General features: G+C 51.4%; 1 protein-coding gene across 1 annotated transcript; it reads left to right on the top strand.

Moving 5' to 3' along the window:
- The first annotated feature begins 464 nt into the window (after positions 1-464).
- On the top strand, positions 465-13,814 carry LOC138717248 (angiopoietin-related protein 7-like). Its single transcript, XM_069850703.1, has 6 exons — positions 465-1,008; positions 6,577-6,799; positions 7,455-7,592; positions 9,127-9,343; positions 12,039-12,234; positions 13,145-13,814. The coding sequence occupies exons 1-6, from the start codon at positions 574-576 to the stop codon at positions 13,289-13,291; spliced, it is 1,356 nt and encodes a 451-aa protein (XP_069706804.1). The 5' UTR covers positions 465-573; the 3' UTR covers positions 13,292-13,814.
- Positions 13,815-17,948: the final 4,134 nt, after the last annotated feature.

The following is a 17,948-nucleotide window of genomic DNA, read 5'->3' as shown; positions in this document are numbered from 1 at the left end:
GAGGATGAGAAGCTCAACATGAGTTGGAAATGGGCGCTTCCAGCCTAGAAAGGCAAACCATGTCCTCGGCTGCATCCAAAGGACTGGGACCAGCAGGGTGAGGGAGGTGAGGCTGTAAGGTGACGGGGAGGGTCGGTTGTTCATCCTTCCTCTCCACCACCTGACTCCTTACTCTGGTTCCTGTTTCAGGAAGCAATGGCATAGTGGGGTGTCCCATCCAGGAGAGCCAACTCCTTCCCATACATGGTCCCGTGTGGACAGAAAGCTTGGCCCAAGGGCCTGCCCACCCCCAACCAGACCTCAGCATCCTCCAAGCCAACCAGCAGTGCTGCAGGAGGGGAAGCACGGCCCACAAAGTCAGTGGAGACTGGCCAGGAGAGCAGAGAAGATCCTGCTGGAGCTGGTCCCAGCTTGGTGGCAACAGGTTGACGCCGGGAAGGATACCCTATGGGGGCAAGTGGGATCCCTACTGATGCTCTACTCCTGTAGAGCTGCAATCTCACCTGCTATCTCTCAGAAGAAGACCAAATGTTATGCCCTGGGGGTTTCCACCTTTCTCCCTGATGGTGTTTGATGATGAGACATGTAGGGTTATCCCTGGAGACCATCCTCACCTGCCAGATGGAGGTCTGTTCCAGCACTGGTTCTTCTAGGGTAGGTTTGCTATTCCTTATCCTCGTGGCCATGCTGAGCAGCTCCTCACTACAGAAATCCCTTCCTGCGGGATACAGAGACCACGAGGGTCCCCAGGAGGGCACGGGGCTGATCCAGTGTGGGGAGTACAGCAACCAGGTGCTGCCCAACGGCCGCTGTAAGATCGTGGCCACGTTGCCGCAGGGAGATGAGCAGCGGTGCCCGGACATGTTTCGTTGCACCGATGAGGTGTCCTACTGGCTCCACGAGAACGAGGAACGCAAGCAGCAGGTCCTGGAGTTGCGGGAACTGATCTCAGAGCTTCAAGAGGAGCTGAGGAACCACCGGCACCGCATCAAAGTTCTTGAGCTCCAGGTAAAGGGCTGCCCTTCATGGACCCCGCTCTACGTGGGTGTCCATGGTCCCTCCAGCTCCCAGCGGCTGCAGGGGGGAGGACGCTTGGGGAGGTTTATGATGTTGTTCTGACCACAGGCAAGGATATCCTCAGCTTGTAGCCAGCTGGGACACAGCAACCCTGGCTGTCCACACAGACTGGGGAGCGAGAGGCTGGAGAACAGCCCAGTGGAAAGTGATCTGGGGGTTCTGGTTGACAGCAAGTTGAACATGAGCCAGCAGTGTGCCCTGGCAGCCAAGAGGGACAACCGCGTCCTGGGGTGCATCAAGCACGGCATTGCCAGCTGGTCAAGGGAGGGGATTGTTCCTCTCTACTCCACTTCGAGCAGATTGTGTGCAGATTTAAGGGCTGCAGTACAGAAAGTGTCTAAAGCTACTGGAGAGTGTCCAGAGGAGCCCACAAAGTTGGTGAAGGGTTTAGAGGGAAAGTCATATGAGGAACAGCTAAAGTCACTTGGTCTATTCAGCCTGGAGAAAAGAAGACTGAGGGGAGACCTCATAGCAGTTGACTGTTTTCTCAAAGAGGAAGGAGGAGGAGATGATCTCTGGTGACCAAGGGATCCAAGGGAATGGCAGGAAGATGTGTCGTGGAGGGCTCGGTTGGACATAAGGAAAAGGTTCTTCCCCTAGAGGGTGTTGGAACACTGGAACAGCTTCCCCGGGGAGGAGTCACAGCACCAAGACTGACAATATTCTAGAAGCATTTGGACAATGCACTCAGACCCATGGTGTGAATATTGGGGTTCTCCTGTGCAGGAACATGAGCTGGGCTCGATGATCCTTGTGGGTCCCTTCCAACTCAGGTAATTCTGTGATTCTGTGATATCCATTAAACCCCAGCTGCTCCTACCATGATAGCTCAGAAACCTCCTAGGACTGATCTTTCTTAATATTAGCCACAAACTGTTCGGTGTTTTACCCATGCTGGCTCCTCCATCTTCAAACCTGCCCAGATATGACTGCTGATCCACCTCATTACCTGTAACAGGATCCCAGATTAGATCTGGAGGTTTGTGTGGCCAGTGAAAGGACCACATCTCTGATGGCTCTGTTGCACTGATTTCGCTCTTTTGAAGCAAGTCCAGAGGGGGTCATGAAGACGATCCGAGGGCTGGAGCACCTCTCACTCGAGGACAGGCTGAGAGAGTTGGGGTTGTTAATTCAGCCTGGAGAAAGGGAGGCTGTAGGGAGATCTTAGAGCTGTCTTCCAGTACTGAAAGGGGCTCCAGGAAAGCTGGGGAGGGGCTCTTGATCAGGGAGTGCAGGGATAGGATGAAGGGGAAAGGTTTTCAGCTGCAAGAGGGGAGATTGAGTTGAGATCTTAGGCAGAAATGTTTTCCTCTGAGGGTAGTGAGACCCTGGCCCAGGTTGCCCAGGGCAGTGGTGGCTGCCCCGTCCCTGGAGGTGTTCAAGGCCAGGTTGGATGGGGCTTGGAGCAACCTGATCCAGTGGAAGATGTCCCTTCCCATGGCAGAGGGTTGGAACTGGATGGGCTCTAAGGTGCCTTCCAACCAAAACCATTCCATGATTCCATGATTGTCCCCAAGCTGGCACTTTGCCTCCCAGCTGCCCTTCAATGTGCAGGCAGGGCTGGCACAGGTAGATGCGCAGCTCCTGCTGCCTCGCCCCTGGTGAGCTTGATGCTTTCGAGTTTCCCTCTCACTGGACAAGCAGGTGGTGGCTGCACACCACCCAGACTGTAAATCCAGCAGGGTAAGGATACCTAGAATCATTTTTTTGGAAAAGACCTTTGAGATCATCCAGTCTAACCACACCTGCCCACTACTACACCAGATCCCTGAGCACCTCATCTGCCCAACTTTTAAATACCTCCAGGGATGGGGATCCCACCACCTCCCTGGGCAGCCTCTGCCAGTGCCTGAGAGCCCTTTCAGTGAAGAAATTTTTCCTAATATCCATCCTAAACCTCCCCTGGCACAACTTGAGGCCATTTCATTGTGACCCATCACTTGTTACTTGGGAGAAGAGACCAACACCCACCTCACTACTATCTCCTTTCAGGCAGTTGTAGACAATGAGAACCTCCCCTCAACCTCCTTTTCTCTTGGCTGAACAACCCTAGGTCCCTCTGGTCACACCAAGGCCCTTCTGCACTCAGGAATGGGACGTCCTCTGAGATTTTTTGAGATCACCTGTAGAGAATTTCAGATCTCAACTGGATAAAGCCTTGAGCAGCCAAATCCATCTTGGAAGCTGGCCATCCATTCTGCAGAGGTGGGCTGGAAATCTCCAGCCATTTCTTCCAATCTGAGAGTCTAAAAACTTAAAGGGATGGGATGGCTAGAAAAGGGAGGAAGAGAAGAAATTCTGCAGAGTTTAGCTGAGTTCTGTCAACTTTGGGACTCTCCTGTAAGGGTTTTTTTCCACACTGTGTTGGTCTGGCCACTTCTTAACACTTACGCTCAGCCTGGGAAGCTGCTTTCTTCCTGTATCCCCTCGCATTTCCCAGGAGCTGCCCTGCTGATTTCCCTGCTGTGTCAGCCTGGGTAGGTCTCCTCCACCTCTGATCCTCCCACTGAGGAGCTGTTGCTCCCTTAATCTGCTTTCATACATCAACCTCTGTCTGCTGCTGGTTGGTCTTCCTCGGATTTGCCATCAGGATCCTGCTGGGAGCTCAGCGTGGGCTTGTCTGTCCTAGGGGAGACGTCTCTGAGCTCAGCATCCTTTTTGGATGAGCAACAGGCTCTTTGAGGTCGCAGCTCGTCTCGGGTTAACGGGGACACTCAGACTGGCTGAGATGAATTTACTCCATCAATGCCCTTTCTTCCCTCCCTACTTCTCTCTTGCCAGGATGATTTAGGGAGCAAAAAGATTCCCCTCCCTGCATGTTTGCAGTTGGCACATCTGGGGCATGCAGAGAGCCAGAACCCGCTGTGCAAAATCTTCAGCCCTCCCAGCGGAGCAGAGGGATGCAGGGAAGGGAACAGCATCTGGGCACCATCACTGTGGTTTGGCTGAACTGGTTTTGAGCAGCAGAAGGAAAAAAAGTAAAAAAAAAAGTACTGAGTGTGGAGGAGGGACTGTCTGGGAGGAAGCATCATGGGGTTTACTGGGAGAGCTGATGCGTGGGTGGAGGGAGATGGAAGAAGCCGGGATCAGTCACGGCTCACAGAGCAGGTGGGGAAGGGCTGATTTATGGTAGAGCTGGAGACGTTGCAGGCCTGAGAAGGAAAGCACCATGTCGTTGCATACTGTGATTCCTACTTTGCTGCACCTGCCTATCCAGCTGCTCTGGATTTTGGGATACGGGCAGGCTTGGTGGGCTTGTAGCAGGGCCGTGCAGGTGATGCTCAGGCAGCACTGGGAAGGATATTGGTACAATAAGCTGGGAATAGCAAGCTGAGACGTGTCCTGGCAGGAATGGGTGGTGGGGACTGAGGTGTGAGCTGGGTTCTGGGCATGTAAACCTCTTCCACCTGAAGGAAGGGGTCCTCAGGAGGACCCCTCAATAAAAGAAGGATGTGGAGCTGCTGAGGCATCGTCAGAGAAGGACAATGAAGCCAGGGAGGGGTCAGGAGCCCAGGGCTTCTGAGTAACGGCTGAGGATCCTGGGGCTGTTTAGTCTGGAGAAGAGGAGGCTGAGGAGAGAACTCGCTGCTCTCTGCTGCTCCTGGGAAGGAGGTTGGAGTGAGGAGCGTGTTGGTCTCTTCTCCCAAGTAATAAGTGATAGGACAAGAGGAAATGGCCTCAAGTTGTACTGTGGGAGGTTTAGATTGGATATCAGGAACAATTTCTTTACCAAAAGAGTGGTTCAGCCCTGGCAGAGGCTGCGCAGGGCAGTGGTGGAATTCCCATCCCTGGAGGGGTTCAAAAACTGTGTGACTGTCACACTTTGGGATGTGGTTTTCTAGGTACAGCAGGGTTGGACTAGATGATCTTAGAGGTCTTTTCCAGCCTTAATGATTCTATGATTCTAGTCTGTGAAATCTGTGACCTGCAGCAACACTACTGCAGTTTTGCAGGTAGCGATGACTCGAGTGCCAGATCTCTGTGCCCTTGGGGATTTTTAATAACCTGCAAGCTTACACAGACACCTGAAAATCCAGATTTACTGGATGCGGGGGATGGGGAGGTGAGAAAATAACTTCATTTATTGTCAGGGCATTGGTGTGGCTTATAAACTAAATGCAGTGATGTTGAGCAGGTGCTAAGAGGAAGAGATGTCTGCATCAGGGAACAAGGAAGGGAAGTGTTGGAGGAAAACCAGCATCCCTCCATCGTGGATCAGGGATCTGGGACTGCTGGGAGCTTAGGGAGATGGGGGATCACGGTGTAGAGAGAAAGGGAATTCCAGAATGCTGTGGGATTTGGGAGGTGCTGTTTAAGTCTTGTTCTGCCATCTAATGGACAGGGAGATCAGAGGCGAGTGTGGCTGCTGGGTCTGGTGTCTGGAGCATGTTCGATTCATGGTGGTGGGGCTCTGGAGTGCCCATCTCCTGGTGTGAGCTGTGGGCATCTCCAGCCAGCTTGTGTGTATATTTTATATAGGGTCAGAAGCCAGTTGTCCTAAACAGAAAGCTTCAGGAAGAGCTTAGAGCAGCCTTCCAGCACTGAAAGGGGCTCCAGGAAAGCTGTGGAAGGGCTCTTGATCAGGGAGGGCAATGACAGGGTAAGGGGGAACAGTTTTCAGCTGTAAGAGGGGAGATTGAGATGAAATCTTAGGCAGAAATGTTTTCCTGTGAGGGTGGGGAGGCCCTGGCCCAGGTTGCCCAGAGAAGTGGTGGCTGCCCCATCCCTGGAGGTGTTCAAGGCCGGGTTGGATGGGGCTTGGAGCAACCTGATGCAGTGGAAGGTGTCCTTGCCCATGGCAAAGGGGTTGGAACTGTATGGTTTTTAAGGTCTCTTCCAACCCAAACCATTCCATGGTTCTGTGATTCTAAAACAGGCACCAAACAGATCATAACAGGGGCTGGGGTCCTGTATCACACCCGCTTCTTGCATCGCAGGGATGCGGTCACTGATGTTTGCAAGACTCCAGCCACTGCCTGAAGAGCAGGAGGTGGTGCATTATGCAACGTTGATAAGCAATGCAGCTCCTTATGTTATAAGATACTACACGATCCAAAGGGAGGTGGCCTCAAGTTGTACCAGGAGAGGTTTAAATTTGATATTAAAAAGTACTTTTTTATGGAAAAAGTGGTGAAGCCCTGGCAGAGGCTGCCCAGGGCAGGGGTGGAGTCCCCATCCCTGGAGGGGTTCGAAAACTGTGTGGCCGTGGCACTCGGGAGATGGTTTAGTCAGCATGGTGGTGTTGTTATGATGGTTGGAGCAGATGATCTTAGAGGTCTTTTCCCACCTCAATGATTCTATGAGATTATACAATTTTTTTGGAAGGAAAACCCAAGCACCATCCTTGAGGTTCTTCATCTCTGCTGGTGCACGCAGTGAGTCCTCCTCTGTCTGCTTGCTCCCCTGCCTGCCCATCCCTGGGGTGTCTCAGGGCCATGCCCCCAGCTCCATATCAATCCCCAAGCATCCTCTTCATCCCACTTTTCTCTTTGTCCGCAGCATGAGGAGGCAGCCGGCCGGAACCACAGCCTGGCTCAGCGCGTGCAGGACCTGGAGCATCGTTACAGCGAGGCGAGCACCCTGCAGCACATCCAGGCCACACTGCTCTATGACATGCAGGCGCAGATAAACAACATCTCCGTGCTGACCGACTGGGCCTGGCGGAACCCCACCTGCCTCAGCCCTGCCGAGATGAGGCTGCAGGAAGAGATGCACCACCCAGGTGATGGGGAGATGTTGGGGCCACATGAGAGTGGTTACTTCACCCTTAAAGCAAGATACTGTAGAGCTGGGGAGTGGGAAAAATTGGCTTTAAACCCTCTTTGTATTGGTCAGCAGTCTGATCTCACCCAGCTTGCCCTTCCACAGCAGCCAGGAGGGCTCCTCAGGCAATAGACACCTCTGGGGATGGCTTCCACAGAATCATAGAATGACCTGAGTTGCAAGGGATCCACAAGGATCATTGAGTCCAACTCCTGTCCCATAGGACAACCCCAACATTTACACCATGTGCCTGGGTCATTGTCCAAATGCTTCTGGAATATTGTCAGGCTTGTTGCTGTGACTGCTTCCCTGGGGAGCTGTTCCAGTGCTCCACCACCCTCTGGGGGAAAAACCTTTTCTTAATCCCTGACTTAACCCTCTTCTGGCAAATCTTCCTGCCATTCCCTTGGATCCTATCATTGGTCATCAGAGAGAAGATATCAGTGCCTGCTCCTCCTCCTCGCCTTGTGAGGAAGCTGGAGACCATGATATCTCTCCTCATCGTATTTTCTGGCTCTGCAGTACAATTGCATGAAAACAACGCTGGCTTTGTGTGTTCTCCCTTCTCCACACTGTGCACTAAAAGCTGTCTCTCTTTGCTCTCTCTCTCTCAGAGGTGAAGCATGGCAGAAACTGCCCCATCGACTGCGCTTCTGTTTATTACAACGGGCTGCGGCGATCTGGGGTCTACAACATCATGCCTTCAGTGGGAGGGATGCCTATTGAAGTGCTGTGCGAGATGGACACTGAAGGTACTGCAGGAGACACCTACAACATCTTCTAGTAGAGCTTTGGATGGAAATTGTCTAACCTGCAAGTTGTGTCTCATCTGGGCTGTTTCTTAGTTACTTTATAGGCAGTGAGAGAAGCATCTCCAGAAGAGCTCTTCTCCAGGGACAGAGAACTTGTCCTCTCTGATGACTAATGTAGGAGTTTGGATGATTACTTTGAGCTAGACAGAGAAGTGGTGGCTGCCCCATCCCTGGAGGTGTTCAAGGCCAGGTTGGATGGGGCTTTGAGCAACTTGATCCAGTGGGAGGTGTCTCTGCCCGTGGCAGGCTGGATGGAACTAGGTGTTTTTTAAGATCCCTTCCAAACCAAACCATTTCATGTGTCTATGATTTTAAATACAGGCGTTTAGTGCTCTTTGAGCTATTCTTATGCATCCAAGATGTTTGCAAACATTAGTAGATACAACTTAAGGAGAGAGAAACTCTTCCGGAATAGCAGCTGGTCACTGGGCAGTACCTGGAGCATCTCCAGGTAGCTGAGGAGTATGTGTGGGCAACCACTAATTGTAGCTATGCTTAAAAGAGGAGAGGGCTGGTAGATCCTCTCGCACAGATATTTTTAGAGTGTAAATGAGGGAGCAGGTGACCTCCCACACCCTTTTTGTCTAAATATTTGTAAGGAGCGCACCTCTGTTATGTCATCGGGAAAATGAGGCAGTGATTGTCAGTCCCTTGCCCCATGGATCCACCCCATATGCCATGCTGGAGGAAGGGGTTCATCTCCCCTCACATTATAAGTGAAGATCTTCAAGACTAGACTGGATGACCCTTTAAGCAACCTGATCCAGTGGGAAATGTCCCTGCCTGTGGAAAGGGCATGGTAATCAGATGGGCTTTATGGTCCCTTATGATCCAAACCATTCCATGATAGGCATCTCCCCTGTTGTAGTGGTTACAGGTGATTCCAGCACTGGGGTGCACGTACTCATTAAGAAACAGGCTGTTCAGACAGTGTGGTCTCTGTTATGTCATCACTATTACTTGCATGACCATCCGCCCCACCCTGCCCGAAGCTTACAACGTTGGAATAAAATAAGGGAGAGAGAGATTTGGACAGATGGGAGAGCAGATGGAGACAGCGAGACAATACTGGGAGAGCTCATGTGCCTCTGTGGTGTTGCAGGAACAGTACATATTGATCTCCAAACTCCAGGATCCCGAGTTTGTTCCAGTCCCAAAATATTTGCCTCCCGAAAAATCCCATCTCTCTCATTTAAAAGCACCTTAAGCTCTGGAATGACCCTCTGACAGCAAATAGGGTTCATGAACCAGCATGGAAGAGGTGGGAGTCTCTTTCTGTGAGCTATGATGGACGTCACATTTTATCCCTGTGAAGGAATGGACACTGTATTTTGCTGGTTGCTGGAAGGGCACGTGACGAGGAGACACTTGCTGAGCTGCAGGTGGCTCCTCAGAGGTGACACCAGTAAAGGGTCTGTCTGGGACCCTTGGATGCTCCCTGGAGACTCCCATTTTATGCTATCTCTCCTGGCAGGTGGGGGCTGGACAGTCATCCAGAGGCGTCAGGATGGCTCAGTTGACTTCAACCGGACCTGGAATGAATACAAGGAGGGCTTTGGGGACCTCAATGGCGAGTTCTGGCTGGGCAATGAGAACATCCACAAGATGACGAGCCAAGGGGACTACTCTTTGCGTATTGACCTGGAGGACTGGAACAACAAGCACAAGCATGCCTTCTACCAGGTCTTCAGGTAGAAAGTGGGATGGCCTTCCCTGGATCTCATAGACACAACTGGTTCAATATTGGAGGGCCTTCAGGCATGGGAACCCCCATGAGATCAGAGTGACTCTACCTAGAGAGCTTTTCAGACTGGGCCCAGGCTGTCCATCCTTTTTCCCCACTTAGATTTGACCACCAATTTCTGCTCCAGGTTGAAGTCTGGGTGTCAGCAGTGAATGTGCAGTGGTGTTCGGCCATGGCAAACACCCTCAGCCTAAAGGGAAGGGAGCTGTAAGACCCAGCAGACAGTCCCTACCTGTTTAGGGCTATTTTTTCAGCTGAAATTGTTGACCTTTATGCAAAAATCAGGATTTTGAATCTCGTGGTTCTGCTGGGCAGGTCATAGAATCACAGAATGGTTTGGGTTGGAACCTCTGGAGCTCATCCAGTCCAAACCCTCTGCTAAAGCAGAGTCACGTCCAGCAGTTGCACAGGATCACATCCAGGCAAGTTTGGGTATCTCCTGAGAAGGAGACTCCATACATCCCTGGGCAGACCGGTCCAGTGCTCTGTCATCTGTACAAGAAAGAGGTTTTTTTCCTCAAATTCAAGTGGAACTGTGCTCCAGTTTGTACCTGATACCCCTTGTCCTGTAACTGGGAACCACCGAACAGACACTTGACCCCATCCTTCTGATCTCCAGGCCTTTAAATATTTATAAGCATTGATGGGATCACCCTTCTGTTCTTCTCCAGGCTACACAGACCCGTGTCTCTCAGCCTCTCCTTCTAAGAGAGATGCTCCCGTCCCCTCCTCATCTCCGTTGGCCTCTCTCCAGTTGTTCCTTGTCTTTCTGGAGCTGGGGAGAGCAGAACAGGACTCCAGATGGAGCCTTCCTAGGGCAGAGCAGAAAGGCAGGAGAACATCCCTTACCACTCTCTCTTCTCCATGCACCCTAGGATCCCCTCGGCCACCTTGGCCACGATGGCACATTGCTGGCTCATGGCTAACTTCTTGTCTACCTGGAAGCCCAAGTCCTTCACAGAGCTGCTTTCCAGTTGGTCAGCCCCCAGCCTGTAGTGGTGCAGTGTGCTGTTTCTCCTGAGGTGCAGGTCCCGGGTTTTCAGTCATGTTTTTATAGTTACTCTCTCTACTCATGGCTTTTATTCACTGAGTCTGACGTCATGTGCTTTAATATCTGTAGCCCTTCCCCTCCTCTGGTGTTTTGTTTATCCATACCACATCACCCACATCCTTTCTTAATCACGGGTGACTTGATCTCTCTAGACTGTCCCAGATGAATTCCTTTCCTATTTCTGCTGGAAATGCTTGTGGGTGACTGTGGAGTTATCCAGTACCGGAAGATCATAGAATCATAGAATCACCAGGTTGGAAAAGACCCACTAGATCAAGTCCAACCATTTCCATCAATCACAAAACCATGTCTCTTAGCACCTCATCCACCCGTCCCTTAAACACCTCCAGGGAAGGTGACTCAACACCCTCCCTGGGCAGCCTGTTCCAGTGCCCAATGACCCTTTCCATGAAAATTTTTTTCCTAGTGTCCAGCCTGAATGTCCAAGGGGTCACTGCACCTTGTGGACACTTCAAGCTTGAAGGCTTTGAGTAGACTCCAAAACTGCTGAAACTGCTGGAGAATAAATATCCCATTGCCTGAATGCGCTAGAGCATCCTCCACCAGCAAACATGTTCTGAATGGTCAACTTAACTTTTCATATCATTGTGTGCAGCAGCAGTGACCTTCAGCCTTTGCTAACCCAGGGGCACGTTGCTAATTAGCTCACTCAAAGTGAAGAGCAGGATGCTTGTGACGTGGAGATGAGGCAGCGCTGTGTAATTAGAGGAGCTGTCTTGCCAAAGCTGCTACGGTTCTTTGTTGTGGTTTTTGAGTCACGGTCTGCCCAGTTCAGACCCAAAACGAGTGCCCTGAGTCATGGCAGAATCATGCGCCTCCCACAGAAGGGAAAAACACAATGTCTTTGGCTTTGAGAGGGGATGAATCATACCAAGGAGGCTGGCCAGAGTAGCTTGATGATTGCTGGGTGTCCACACCAGGAATCATAGAATCACGGAATCATTAAGGCTGGAAAAGACCTCTATGCTCATCCAGTCCAACTGTCAGCCCAACACCACCGTGCCAACTAAACCATGTCCCCAGTGCCAAGGCCACATGTTTTTCGGAGCTATCCAGGGACAGGGACTCCACCACTGCCCTGGGCAACCTCTACCAGGGCTTCACCACTCTTTCAGCATGGAAATTGTTCCTAATATCCAATCTCAAGCTCCCCTGGCACAACTTCAGGCCATTTCCTCTTGCCTTATCACTTCTTACTTGGGAGGAGACACCAACATCCATCTTGCTCCAACCTCCTTTCAGTTGCCGTGAGGTCTCCCCTCCACCTCCTCTTCTCCAGACTAAACAGCCCCAGGGCCCTCAGCTGCTCCCAGAACCCCTGGGCTCCAGACCCTTCCCTAGCTTAATTCCCCTTCTCTGGACGCGCTCCAGCCCCTCAAAGTCTTTCTTGTACTGAGGGGCCCAAAACTGAATCCAGGATTTGAGGTGCAGGCTCACTAGCTCTGAGCGCAGGGGGTCGTTCCCTTCCCTCCTCCTGCTGGCCACAGCATTTTTGACACAAGCCACTATTGAGGTTGGGAAGGATTGTCAAACGCTCCCTATTAAATAGTCCCACCTTTGTTGCTTGTAGCATTGAAGATGAGGCAAACTACTACCGTCTACATGTGGATGGGTTCAGTGGGACAGTGGAGGATTCCTTCGCCTGGTACCACAACAAGAGGAGCTTCAGCACACCTGACTCAGGGAACATCTGTGCCGAGATCTCCCATGGAGGATGGTGGTACCACCAGTGCTTTTTCTCCAACCTCAATGGAGTGTACTACAAGGTAATGTAGAGGGATAAGAGCACGGGGTACTTTTTTCCCACCAGTAATTTTTCTCTTCTCAGACTGTACTACAAGGAAAGAGGGAGAGGTGATGATGCAGATGTTAGCAAATGAGGTCATGGGAAAGGAGGAAGCTGTTAGTCCTCACATCATTGCAGTCCTTCCTGGCTTGACCTCTGGAACAAAATGGATTGAGAGCAGCCCTGAGGAAAGGAAAGGAGCCTGGGGATGCCAGTGGATGAGGAGTTCAATGTGAGCCAGCAATGTGTGCTTGCAGCCCAGAAAGCCAACAGTGTCTTAAGCTGCATCCAAAGCAGTGGGACCAGCAGGGCCAGGGAGGGGATTCTGCCCCTCTGCTCTGCTCTTGTGAGACCCACCTGGAGCCCCACATCCAGTTCTGGAGTCCTCAGCACAGGAAGGACAAGGATCTGTTGGAGCAAATACAGAGGAGGCCACAGAGATTGTGTGAGGACTGGAGTACCTCCCGTACAAAGACAGGCTTAGAGAGTTGGGATTGTTCATCCTGGAGAGGAGAAGGCTGTGGGGAGACCTTAGAGCAATCTCCAGTACTGAAAGGGGCTCTCGGAAAGCTGGAGAGGGGCTCTTGATCAGGAAGTTTAGGGATGGGACGAGAGTGAGTGGTTTTCAGCTGCAAGAGGGGAGATTGGGATGAGACCTTAGGGAGACACGAGTATTGAGACAGCTCTGCACAGTGGGGTTTGTGATTGCATGGTGGAAACTTGTAGTACAGGTGACTCACAGCCTGAGATGGATGGATGCCAGCATCAATGGGGCCATTTGAAAGATGTTGCTCTAGTGTTTCAGATCATTCAGTTTTATGATGTTCCCATCTGGATGAGGCTTCCATGTGTTTTCCATGTCTGACCATCCTTCTTTCTCTGCATCACAGGGTGGACGATACTCCATTAAAAACCGCAAGACCCTGGGGCCGGATGGTATCGTGTGGTACTCGTGGAAGGACACAGACTACTACTCCCTGAGGAAGGTGGTCATGATGATTCGACCACGCACTTTCAGGCCTCACCTCTCCCCATGAAGAAGCATGGGATGTTCTTCACTTCATCTTACACTGAACGTTGGAAATAGTTTGCTGTGAGCAAAAACTGGTGCTGGGGATCCCAGAGGGACTGAGCCACCAAGCCTGTTGCTGCCTGTTTGCAGACAAGACAACTGAACCAACAGCAGAGGTGTTAAGACCTTCAGCTAGGAGTTGGGTGGTGAAAGTTCTCATGAAAACATGGAAGTGATTGCTGAGAAGGGCTTTGCAAAGACAGGCATGTGGTTTGCTGTTTCACCTGATAGCAACAGCCTTTGGCAAACTTGGACATCCCCAAGGCCTGAGACTAATTCCATTTGCTGGTTTTGATTGGTTGATGGGAATGAGCCACCCATGGAGGCTGGAGCTTACATTGAACGGAGATGCTCTGTCTACCAACTTGATGGTATTTTAGGGGGAAGCAAAGAAGCAGCAATCCTGTATGTGTTTTGCACTTAGGATGTGATGGATCAATTCTTGTGCTGTAAGATGTAGGTAAAAACCTGTCTGGATGGCCAAGCTCAGAGAGTTCTGGTGAATGGAGCTAAATCCAGTTGGTGGCTGGTCACAAAGGGTTCCCAGGGCTCGGTGTTGGGGCCAGTCTTGTTTAATGTTTTTTTCCATGATATGGACAAGGACATTGAGTGCTCCCTCAGTGAGTTTGCAGATGACACCAAATTGCATGGAAGCGTTGACCTACTAGAGGGCAAGAATGCTCTGCAGAGCGGTCTGGACAGGCTGGAGCCATGGGCCAAGGCAAGTTGTATGAGGTTCAACAAGGCCAAATGCTGGGTCCTACACTTGAGTCACAACAACAACATCCAGCGCTCCAGGCTGGGGATCTGCCCCATGGAAAAGGACCTGGAAATGCTGGTCGATAGCAGCTGAACATGAGCCAGCAGTGGCCCAGGTGGCCAAGAAGGCCAAGAGCATTCTGGCTTGGATCAGCCATGGGGTGGCCAACAGGAGCAGGGAAGGGATCGTCCCCCTGCACTCAGCGCTGGTGAGGCCACACCTGGAATCCTGGGTTCAGTTTTGGGCCCCTCACTCCAAGAAAGACCTTGAGGAGCTGGGGCGGGTCCAGAGAAGGGGAATGGAGCTGGGGAAGGTCTGGAGCCCAGGGGTTCATGAAGCAGCTGAGGGCCCTGGATCTGTTTATTGTGGAGAAGAGGAGGATGGGGGGCAACTTTCTTGCTCCCTACAACTACTTAAAAGGAGGTCATAGCCAAGTCAGTGCTGGTCTCTTCTCCCAAGCAGCACAGGATAGGATGAGAGGAAATGGCCTCAAGTTGTGCCAGGGGAGGTTTAGATTGCATATTGGGAACAATTTCTTTACTGACAGAGTGGTGGAGCCCTGGCAGAGTCTGCCCAGGGCAGTGGTGGAGTCCCCATCCCTGGAGGGGTTCAGAAAATCTGTAGATGTGGCACTTCAGAACATGGTCTGGTAGGCACAGTGGTGTTGGGCTGACGGTTGGCCTGGATGAGCTTATAGGTCTTTTCCAACCTTAAAAATTCTGTAAGATAGCATCTCACCAGCCTCAGCAGAATTTCTCTGTTCACATCACTGTGTATGTATTTGGTAGTGAAGGTTCACCACCCCAGAGATGTGCTAGGGTGGCTCCAAGCTGCTATGGTGGCCCTGAAAAGTCATGAGAGCCATGATTACTTACACAGCATGCATCACCTAGGAATGGCACATCATGAGCAAAAGTGGAGGAAGGTTTCCAGTGGCCATCGCCTTCTCTGGCAAGGTTTGTGTTGAATGTGGACGTGAAGAAGCTGGGATACGACTCCAAATGAAAGAATTTAAAACTAAGGCTGAAGGTTTTTCATTTTCCTTTCTGTTTTTTTACCTCTCCATCCTTTCTCTGGTGAAGAACTTCTGCCTGTTTTCCCATCTAGCCTAAAAGTGGTCTGCAGGAATGATTGGATGTGATTTTATGTGTTTATTTTACTGCCTTACTCTGGATTCATTGTTGCTGTCTTTTCACTTTCCATCTGTAGCTGCAGCGAGAGGTTCTCCTTTGTTCCAGGCTTGGTCTCCTTGCAGGATCAAGAGATGGAGGCTTGGACTTGCCTCAGCCCTTAATGTGTCTGGTGATGAGTATTTAATTAGATTACCATTTTCCTGTTTGATGTGGGCAAACGAGTTCAAAGAGGGTTCACAAAAGGAGAAAGGCAGATGAGTTAAGACAGAGCACCACTCATCCCTGCTTGATGCTCCACTGCCTCCCTGATGGCTTCTGTAGCTTTACACTATTCTGGATATATTTTGCCTGAAACCTTATTTTCTGGACTGTGTGTTACCCAGAACCTCATTTTTCATGGGTAAATCAAAAGGAGGAGTTACCTTCCAACAAACACCCTACAAACGAATACCCTCCAAGATAATAAAGCCATGTTATTTGTCTTTCCCTCTTTCCCCTGCTAGGTTTACCTTGGTGGTCTACCTTGAGGTGTGGTTACCAAGGCATCTCAGATGATGTTTGGGAGTTGCAATGGGATGGTCTACACTACCGTTTCTGTCACTTGCCATGAACATCTGGTCACTAGTAGTGGGAGGAGAGCTTTGGGGCATGCACATCTCAGATTTAAAGTGTCAAGTGTTTAAAGTTCCTTCAGGGTCTGACTTTCCCTCTTGTGAATGCAGGCAATAAAAAGGCCATGATGTCCACTTCTTAAGCAATACCCTACTAAGAGACTAATAAATCACAAAGCAGTGGGACCAGCAGGATGAGGGAGGGGATTCTGCCCCTCTGCTCTGCTCTGGTGAGCCCTCACCTGGAGCCCTGTGTCCAGTTCTGGAGTCCTGAGCACAGGAAGGACATGGAGCTGTTGGAGCAAGTCCAGAGGAGGCCATGGAGATGATCTGAGGGCCAGATCACCTCTCCTATGAGGCCAGGCTGAGAAAGTTGGGGTTGTTCAGCCTGAAGAAGACAAGGCTGCAGGGAGAACTTAGAGCAGCCTTCCGGGACTGAAAGGAGCTCCAGGAAAGCTGGAGAGGGTTTCTTGATCAGGGAGTGCAGAGATAGGATGGGAGTGAATGATTTCAGCTGCAAGAGGGGGCGTTGAGATGAGATCTTAGGAAGAAACGTTTTCCTGTGAGGGTGGGGAGGCCCTGGCCCAGGTTGCCCAGAGAAGTGGTGGCTGCCCCATCCCTGGAGGTGTTCAAGGCCAGGTTGGATGGGGCTTGGAGCAACCTGATGCAGTGGAAGGTGTGTCTGCCCATGGCAGGGGTTGGAACTGGGTGGGCTTTGAGGTCTCTTCCCATCCAAACAACTCCATGTTTCTATGACTCCATGAAATGACCCTGTGCACTCAACCCAGTGCTGTGGGAGGAAAGGATGTCTGCCTCCTCTCAGAAGAAGGCTCCCAACTGTGAGCCTGGCTCCTTCCACTCTCCCCCTTAACACCCAGACTAACCCCTGCCTCATTAATTTGGCTGACCTCATTAGAGTGCTGTCTGAAGTGATACAGGGCAGGAAATTGTCCTGACAGCGCCTCATAAAGTGCAGCCACATGGCAGACACCCCGCCAGCTCCCATGCATCCAAACAGCCCTGAAGACCCTTGTGCACATGGATGTGCGATATTCCTGCTGAGGAGCAGTAGTGAGCTCTGTGTGTGTCTTTCTGGGGACACAGCTACATGATCTGGCATAGTTGTAGCTCAAAGCTACCCAAGAGAGAAGAATGTCTGAGAACAATTTCCTTCTGAGGTGTTAGGTCGGAGAGTCACAGAATCATGGAATGGCTCACGACGGAACGGAGCCTAAAAGCCATCCAGTTCCAACCCCCACCTGCCATGGGCAGGAACACCTGCCACTGGATCAGGTTGCTCCAAGCCCCATCCAACCTGGCCTTCAGCACCTCCAGGAATGGGGCAGCCACCACTTCTCTGGGCAACCTGGGCCACGGCCTCCCCACTCTCACAGGAAAACATTTCTCCTGAAGATCTCATCTCAATCTCCCCTCTTGCAACTTCAAACCATTCCCCTCATCCTATCCCTGCACTCCCTGACCCTGAGTCCCTCCCCAGCTTTCCCTGAGCCCCTTTCAGTACTGGAGGCTGCTCTAAGTTCTCCCTGCAGCCTGCTCTTCTCCAGGCTGAACAACCCCAACTCTTTCAGCCTGTCCTCATACAGGAGGTGCTCCAGCCCTTGGATCATCTCTGTGGCCTCCTCTGGACTCTCCCTAACAGACCTATTTCCCTCCCAGTCCCTTTCCCAGTGGGACACTGGGATGCCTTCCTCCCGCCAGAAGATCCAACCACACAGCAGACACTGCACAGATCATGAGAAAACAAAAGAAATGCCAAGGCAGTTTATTTACAAGTGTTGTATACAAAAAAAAGGACAGCTCGTGCCACAGTTAGAACAGTCCCCTCCATCTCCTACACCCACCGCCCTCTCCCGTGCTCCCCTCCCAGGGTTGGTCCCCTCCCCGGGGTCCAGGTGAGCATCTCACGGCACAAGAAGAGACACGGTTCCCACCAGACCCACATCAGCACTTGGAAAGCCTTGTCTGGCCACGGTGGAGGTCAGGCCTTCTATTAACATCAGGGTTTGAGGCTGAGGAGATGCCAGGGCATAGCGGTACTGGGACCACTGGTAACTGGGAGAGGAGGGGACATCCCCCCACCCCCTGGTAAAAAGCAGA

The sequence above is a fragment of the Phaenicophaeus curvirostris genome, chromosome 2 (assembly GCF_032191515.1).
Source record: "Phaenicophaeus curvirostris isolate KB17595 chromosome 2, BPBGC_Pcur_1.0, whole genome shotgun sequence".
NCBI classification, from domain to species: Eukaryota; Metazoa; Chordata; class Aves; order Cuculiformes; family Cuculidae; genus Phaenicophaeus; species Phaenicophaeus curvirostris.
The sequence above is the reverse complement of the archived record's forward strand: the minus strand, read 5'-3'. Positions and strand labels throughout refer to the sequence as shown.

Excerpts from the sequence above, each read along its gene's own strand:
- LOC138717248 (XM_069850703.1), top strand. The coding sequence starts at position 574 with ATGATGAGACATGTAGGGTTATCCCTGGAGACCATCCTCACCTGCCAG. Across the intron at positions 7,593-9,126 it reads GTGCGAGATGGACACTGAAG|GTGGGGGCTGGACAGTCATC; the intron begins GTACTGCAGGAG and ends CTCTCCTGGCAG. Across the intron at positions 12,235-13,144 it reads TCAATGGAGTGTACTACAAG|GGTGGACGATACTCCATTAA; the intron begins GTAATGTAGAGG and ends TCTGCATCACAG.